Consider the following 8,079-nt stretch of genomic DNA (forward strand, 5'->3'; position numbering starts at 1 on the left):
GATTGAATACTAATGGCCTGTTTCCTAAGGAGAGGCTGTGGGTCATGGTCCAAAGAATAGGCTGCCTCTGGTGCGGGTCAATAATGAGCCAGATTAGGCTTCTCATGGAAAATTTGCGCTCTTAGGCATTGATCAGTTACATACCCTGTAGGATCCTCAGAAGTACTCCATGAGTCAGTCTGTGTGCTTTTCTGCCATACTTTTTCTTTTCCTCATCCCCTTTAAAGTGTGCTCTGGGTGCCTTTTCAACTTGCACTTCCAGTTAAATTGCCTAGCTTAGGAGAAGGAGTTTTGTGTTTGTGTTGGCATTGAAAGTCTAGCTTTATTAATTTTGATAGAAAGCACGTGGAGAAGGCTTGCTTGGAAGGTGACTCTGAAATTCCTTGAGCCTCCAATATCTGAAAAGTTTTGTGGAACTGCGGTGTATGTGATGGCTTCTGTGCATCGCACTCTCTCTCCAGATGCCTCAGGACAGTCTCACTAGTGAAACCCTGCGATCATCTCTGCTGTACCAGCAACCTCAGAGCCTGATTCAGCCATCCTTGCAGGCAGAAATGGACTGCGACATGAGCAATCCATTACAGGTTGGCGTTCTCAGCTAAACTGTGTGTTACTTTTCTTTTTTTTTCCTTGTTCTGCCAATCCAAAACAACAAGGGTTGTCACTCTGTTGTTCTCTCCCTCCAATCTTTTGCCTGGCTTTTGGGCATGGTGTCATAGTAGCCTCTCAAACTGTACTCCTACTGAAGAAATGCTGCAGAGCTGTGAAGTGTATTAAAAGGTAGTGCAGAAATAAGCAAGACGCCCTTCAAGTCTGTGGTCTGGCTTGTTTTGCAGCCTGTGTTCTTTCCTGTGGATCCCAACTTCAATGGGCTCTTCCGGAACCGCTCCATCTCCCCCAACAGCCTGCTGGAGACCACCATTAGTGAAGAAGTAAGGCAAGAGAAGGAGCTGGAAGACGAAATTAAGGCATATGACCACCCCATCCGCATCCCTAGCAACACCAGCAGGAGACACACACTGGCCGAAGTGACCACTCATTTCTATCAGCATGCACCTCCATGTAAGTAAGTCTGGGAGAGACGAAGGATGTCCATAGTTAGAGGAAAGGGACAGAGAAGGAGTGCCATAGCAGACAAATGCCTGGAGAGTATGTGCTGATTTTACTTTGACTGGGATAGGAGGGCCCAGAAAAGAGGTCTGTACTCTACCCTCCACAGTTCTGTCTTCCCATAATTATTTATGGGCCTTAAGGAAGAGATGTTGCACCATTGTATTTCATCTAGATCCACTTTAGAGGAGACCATTCTCACAAGCAGGACATAACCCTTCTCGCTTTGGCTGTTGTACTGGGAGAGGTGGGGGTGCCTGAACTTAGAAAAACAGGTCATCACTAACTGTATTTAGTACACATCCAGACCCCATGAACTAAACAAACAAGGAAAACTGCTCACAAAACAATAATCCCGTGTCAGAGCCGTTGTGCTAAGGAAATGTTGTAGGCCTGATCCAGCATAGCCTAGTGGTGCTGGAGTTGCTGGCAGAGCCCTGCTGGCTGGAGGGGAGCCCAAGCTGAGGTTATTCATAGATGACGCCTTGCTGGAGTCAACCCCTGCGACAACACGAGTTGCTGGACACCTCTCCAGCTCACAGGTGCTTATTAGTGCCAGTGTAGGTGGGCAGAAGGCTCTGATGTCATGTTTGTTCCTTCCTGTACTCATCTTGGGAATGCTCTTTCTCTCCTTCTTTACCCTCCATAGGTATAGTCATTTCCTCTTCTGCAAGCCCCACAGAGGGAACTAGTTCAGACAGCTGCCTTACTTCATCTTCAAATGACAGCTCAGTGGCCCTGAGCAGCTGTTTGGCAGGTCAAGTAATGATGGGGAGCCCAGCCACAGCTAGGATGACGTCACCCTTCCTAGCTTCCCAGTCTGACGCTCCGGTGTTACAAGCCCAGGGCTGCATGGGAGGTGCTTCTCTCCTGCCTGTCAGCTTCCAAGAAGGAAGGCGAGCTTCTGATACCTCATTAACTCAAGGTAACGTCTTCCTTGCTTTATTGCTGGGGGATTGCACCCTTCCAACTGCCACTAGAAAAGGGTAGCACGCAGAGATCCTTGCTTGCCCATGTTAGTGCTACACTGAGGCCAGCCACCTGGATATTCTGCCTCTTGTATTCATGGTCCCTGGGGGAGGGTTGGATGCCCTGAGGAAGGTGCCTAGATGAGAGGTTCTTGGATACTGATTCAGCCTGCCCATGAAGATATTTCTGCTGCCATGAGTGGGATGGCAGGCTCCACCTGCCTCCTAAAATACGGAGTGCACAACGTCAGGATTTCTATCAGGTTTCTGCATGTGTCCATCTACACAAGGGTGCAGCTGTCCCAAACTCTGTTCCATTACATGAATTTTGCTCTGGCCATCAGGCAGAGGGGTGAATGTGCACTGAAGAGTCACGGTCTCTTCTAGCACCATTCTCAGGCAAATGAAGGCAGCTGCCCAGAAAGGCTGATCTGTAAAGTAGGCTCCTAGGGAAATGCTAAGGAGGATTAAAGTGCATTTCTTTTCCTCGTGTCCCACAGGCTTGAAGGCTTTTAGGCAGCAGCTGCGGAAGAACGCTCGAGCCAAGGGGTTTCTCGGCTTGAATAAAATCAAAGGCTTTGCTCGGCAGGTGTGTCAGTCCTCCTCATCTCGGGCAGCAAGGAGTGCCATGAGCCCTTTCCAACACACACAGCCGAACACCTGCATGTACAGCAGCAGTGGGAGCAGCAGAGAGGGAAGAAGCCTCCTGGAGGAGGTGCTACAGCAGCAGAGGTGAGAAGCTGCCTGGCAGGAGTTTTGCTGTTTTCATTGGGGTTACTTTGGTTAGGGGCAGGCGAGGAGGAGTAAACACAGCAAAAGAGGTTGGGGAGTTTAGTCACTGGGGATTCCTATCCTCCATCTTTGCTGTGTGGCAGCAGATAAACTGCTTGGCTTCCTTTGTGGCTTCCTGCACTGGCATACGTAACACAGGATGTGCAGTTCCACTTAAAAATCTCAATGTCCAAATATTTGGAGGTTGCTGAATGGAGAAGCACTTTGGTACTGTGGGGGAAAACATTACTTCTCCCCATTGCAAGCTGTGTTTTTCTTTGTTAGTTTTGGGAATGATTTCTTTCCTCCTCTGCCTCCCCCTGTAATTTTCCCATGGCAAGGAAGTGAGACCTTGTAATTTGGAAAAGTTACAGCCCACAAAGGAGGCACAGTTCCAGTGGCCTCAAATGTCATGTGTGGTGGCACCTCTTCATTCCCATAGAAGCAAGATGGAAAATTGAGTTTCCGGTTTATTTGCACACGTTGCCTCTAGAACATCTATTATTAGCAGGCCAAATGGTGACTAGATAACTTTCTGGTGATAGTTGCCCTCTCCACCATGAGGGAAAGCCAAGTGAAAACACATTGACCTGGCATGATCAACTTGCTTTAATTGTATTGGCGGGGTAAAGAGAGATTTGATAGAGACAAGGAAACAAAGGGGAAATTATGGCCGGGGTGGGGGTGAGAAAGGAGGAATGCAAGTTAACCTCTTCCATCCTTGGATTTTGTTCAGAATGCTCCAGCTCCAGCACCACCAGCTACTCCAGACAGCTTGTCCCCAGACTTCTCAGACATCTGCAACAAATGGCGTCCCCTCCTCTGATAGCGTAGGTACCTGCAAAGCATCCAATTCTCTTCTGTTGTCAGAGCTACAAAGAGAGACCTCATTTGAGCTGGCCTTTGCTGGCAACAGCCAACTGCTCCAACCTCATTTCTTTGGTGTCAGCGTGTCACCAGTGTCCTCAGCAGCTCACCTTCTAGACAAGCACCTGTACATCAGCAGCAACGTCTCTCCACTTGGCACCACCTTCTCTCAGCAACAGAGTTTCTCTGCACAGTCTCCAAGCTATGACGCTGTCACTCTGCAGCACGGGGACTGTGAGATGGAGGACCTGACTTCCAACCAGCTAGGGAAGTTCGTCCTAGTCAAATGAGAGCCCCGACTGTAGCTCACGCCGCTCTTGTTGCGAAGAACTTTCACCATTGTTCCATGGCATGTGTGGGTCCATGGCTGGCTGGTGTCGTGTGGACGAGTGACTCTCAGAAGCAATAAATTTTGAAGTATGTGAAGAGGCTGTCTGGCTTGGAAAGCTAGCAACTTTCTAGAACTGAAACAAGCAATATGTATGTCTTTTTGCTTCTACTATTCTTGCACTGAACAAATACGAATAGAAACTGAATTTTTTTAAAGGAAAAATAATGATGGGGAAGATGGGTGGGGCATTTGTGGGGACAGGGAGGGATGTGGTTGGGGAAGAACTCTTCGGTACTGTACTCAAGTCAGACCAATACAGCTCTGCTGTTATGCAAGATTAGCAGCTGTCAATAGTGGCGACACAGCAGGGAGAGGCTTTTCAAAGAAGGGACCAGAGCCTCCCTTTTTCACAATATTCATTTATGGGTTTGTGAAGATGATTACCTCTTTTAAAGAAAATAAACAGAAAACCAGTGGCATGCAGCATTATGCGTTCATAGAAGACAAAAATGGAAGCATTGCCATTTGTTGTTTTTTTTTTCTCCTGTTAACACTCATTTTATTTAAAGGAACTAACATCCCCATTCCACACCTTCCAGATAAGTATACTTTAAATGAAAACTGTGAACTTCTTGCTTGATACATCAGCTGGAAAAGCTTAAAAAACCCCTTCTAATTAGTACAGAAGCAAATAATCTACTGAAAATGTATACCTTGATATCAGGATCCAAATTGCATAATGGCTGGTCTTTTACAGGGATGTTTGTTTGGGGGTGGTGTGTGTGTATATACATATACACGCGCGCACACATGCATATATTTTGTCGGTCTGAATAATCTTTAGAAATCTTTTTTATAAATGCTAAATTTTTTCATATTCTTGCAGAGGCACTGAAGGGGGAAGCATTAGTACTGGTGGGGTGATGGGAAGGGTTTTCTTTTTTAAAAGCCCTCCTGGAGGTTGCCTGTAGAGTTGCCTGAGGGGTATTTCTTAGTGCTGCACATTGTTATTTCCGCTGCTAATTACGTTTTTATGCATTTCATTATCAGGGTCCAAACAGAACTGACTCTTGGGGAAATGTGCAATATCGAGGTTATAATTATATACTGACAAACACAAAAGGAATAGGCTAGAACAGAATTCTACTCTAACGGAGTACAGCTATTTCTGAACAAAACTGTATTAAAAGTGAGTAAAACAGCACAATCTTTGGGTGTTTGTTTTCGGTTGGTTTGTTTTTGGCATATTAGCAAAATGAGGTTTTGGATTAGGTAGGTGTTTTTTCGTATGGTTTTTAATGCTGTATATGTATATAAATAGGAAGCAGAAAACTATGTAACACTAGTTATTTTTTATATTTTGTAATATGCTTATATTGTGTTTCTGGTATAAACCCCACTCCCCTCCCAAGGCAGAGCGTGACTTCTGTGGGTATCAGCAGAAGCTATGCTTAGGTATGAAGGAGAGAACAGGCTGTGCTCCTACAGAAATGAGTAGGGGAGGGTGTGCAAACGTGGGAAGCAGGTGAGCAAACGGTGAGTCGGCTTGGCTGGAAGCTGCCATCCGAATGTCAGAAAATAGCTGCATTCTGTCTAAACGCTTCAAGGACCCATCTCCCTGGTGCGACACAGGGTGCCTTCAAGTTACCTTGGCTTCATGCAACCTGCAGTATTACGCATTTTCAAATAATACAGATACCCATTTTTCTTCTGTTTGTTTCTTTTTTTGTTAAAGAAAAAAGCCAAAGATCGACCAGGTTAATTGGTGGGAGTAGGAAGGGTTGAAGATGTCATGTGGCTCTGTCTGTGGCTCTCCATAAACGACCTCTTTATCTGTGTGTTGTATCTTTTGTGTCTGTATCGGTGCATCTCCAGCTTTCCACTGCTGCTACGTGGTCTGGAAGCTTCAACATGAGAGAAAATTGCTTGAGTTGAATTTCTGTTACTGAGTGGTGCCTTGCAGCAGAGAAAACACCAAAGTCTCACACTCATTTATAGTGGTTTAAAAAAAAAAACCCTACAAAAACAACACAAAAAAACAGATTGTGTGAAGATGGTGGGAGAGGAAGGCAAGAAGAAGCCAGCTCATCACAAAGCAGCAACTTTGCCTTCAGTTTTGTAAGGGGTAGCACACATACTGAAAATGCAGAATTTCCTCTTCAATATTTGTTTTGTTTAATGCCATGGATCAAAAGGCCACAGATTCTTTTGTTTCCTGTCCTGAGCAATGACAAGCACTTTACTTTCATAGTATTTTTTTTTTTTCTTTTCCAATTGCTGTAGAACCTCTTTGGGATTATTGCTGGAGCAGAAAGAGGTCCTTTTAAAAGTTTGGGGTTTTTTGTAGATATCCTGACAGTGCTGTTCTGCAGACTGCAATGCAATAGGGTATTTAAAGACACTATGTGATTGGTTTAATTGAGATGTATAGTTTTATTTTTTATCATGACTGAACAATCATTTTATTTCTTATGTTAAAATGAGAGATGTACACCAAAATGATTAGTCGATGTGTTTTATTTAATATTTAAATAAAAAATGTTTTAAAACTGTTGTCCTGCCTATGATTCTGTGGAGTAATTTCACCTGATGTATACATATGACTTGCATACCTAAGACCGATTTTAAAGCCTAAGTCCATAGGACATCGCAGGCACTTTCTATTACATACTAAATGAAGAGGAATGACGGGCTCACAAATCTGATAATGGGATATTGAGCCTTTCGCAGGTAGGCAATCTGTCTGAATCTAACTCAAGTCTGTAGTAATCGGGTTATAAAATCTGGCAGTAAGAGAGGTCTTTGGATTGAAAATGGTCAAGCACGGTTTGGTGGCTGAAAGATGGGTGTTCCATTCGTGTCACCTCGGTCTGAGAGAGGCCCCAGCCAGATGAAGGCAGCGACGGAAAAAAGAGCAAAGGGGAAACAAGAGGGAGGGAGAGATTCCGGGATGACGTCTCTTCTCCTTTCAAATACAATTTGAGAATTAAAAAAAATACGGGAGAGGCACAGGCTTAGTTACGCTGGGAAACGCGCGTGCGGTGCTGGCTGCCCGGCGCGGTGGAGACGCCTTGGCTAGCTTTAAAGGAGCTGAGGTTGCTGCTGCTGCATCCAGGCTGCCGCTGCCTCCACGCCCTGAGGTGCTGGTGAGGATCCACCTCAGCTCTGGCAAGAGCAGCTCTGAGAGCATCCAACGCGGCTGGCTGTGAACTGAGATGGGGGCAATGAAACTGGGGGAGATGTTCTTCACTGAGCATGGCCTGGGGAGGGAATGGCCAAAAGGAGGGGAAAGGGCGTGGGGGAGAGTGGGGAAGAGACTGGCCTGACGGTGCTGCTTAGACTGTGGAACCAGACCCTGGGTCTCCTCCCCAGTTTTATTTCTCTCATTCTGTGTTTCCCTTGCGCCTTTTGAGAGATGTGCATCGCCCTGGGGCGGTGGGCTGCACAGCGTGCGGGCAGGACGTGAGCGATAGAAGGCTTTGTATTCTGCACGTGCAGTTAGAATGAGGGCGAGGAGGGGTTCCACCTGCAAAGGGACCCCTAAATAGTTGCAACCTCTAGTTTAACCTGGGAAGTGCTCAGGAAAAAAAAAAAAAGGATTTTTTTTTCTTCTTCTTCCCAATGAACAGTGGTGGTTTTTTTACAAAAAATGCAGATATTCATTCTGAAGTTTTTATTTTCAAATCCACCTATCACATTTTGAAGGAAGGGGAGAGTGGTGGGAAGGTAAATCCAAAAAGTTAAACAAAAGTTTGGGGGGCAACAGAGATAATATTTACTTGTTTTGTTTTCTAAAGGAGTTGTTTGCTGAGCTGGAATTTGTAGAGCTCAGTATGCATTCGTCATGACTCTCAAACTGGTAGAAAAGTGCCATGCACATGTTTATCTAGGGTTGTGTTTTCAATGTGACCATCCAAAGTCAAGGAATTAATGCAACTATTAAAAATTAATGAAGGTATTCTTAATTATTTGTAATCTAGCTTTTAGCATGACCTGGTTTAAGAACAATCCCAACTGCTGTTTTCAACTGGG

General features: G+C 45.3%; 1 protein-coding gene across 1 annotated transcript in view; it reads left to right on the plus strand.

Moving 5' to 3' along the window:
• Window positions 1–6,596, plus strand: part of LOC104626577 (serine/threonine-protein kinase SIK2) — a gene marked incomplete at its 5' end in the record, with an annotated part of 12,197 nt that extends 5,601 nt beyond the window's left edge. The window contains 5 exons of the mRNA XM_010294525.1: window positions 462–584; window positions 837–1,062; window positions 1,760–2,035; window positions 2,579–2,810; window positions 3,586–6,596. Coding sequence (XP_010292827.1) covers window positions 462–584; window positions 837–1,062; window positions 1,760–2,035; window positions 2,579–2,810; window positions 3,586–4,006 — 1,278 coding nt within the window. The remainder of the gene's footprint in view (window positions 1–461; window positions 585–836; window positions 1,063–1,759; window positions 2,036–2,578; window positions 2,811–3,585) is intronic.
• Window positions 6,597–8,079: the final 1,483 nt, after the last annotated feature.

This window comes from Phaethon lepturus, unplaced genomic scaffold (assembly GCF_000687285.1).
Source record: "Phaethon lepturus isolate BGI_N335 unplaced genomic scaffold, ASM68728v1 scaffold29779, whole genome shotgun sequence".
Classification (NCBI taxonomy): domain Eukaryota; kingdom Metazoa; phylum Chordata; class Aves; order Phaethontiformes; family Phaethontidae; genus Phaethon; species Phaethon lepturus.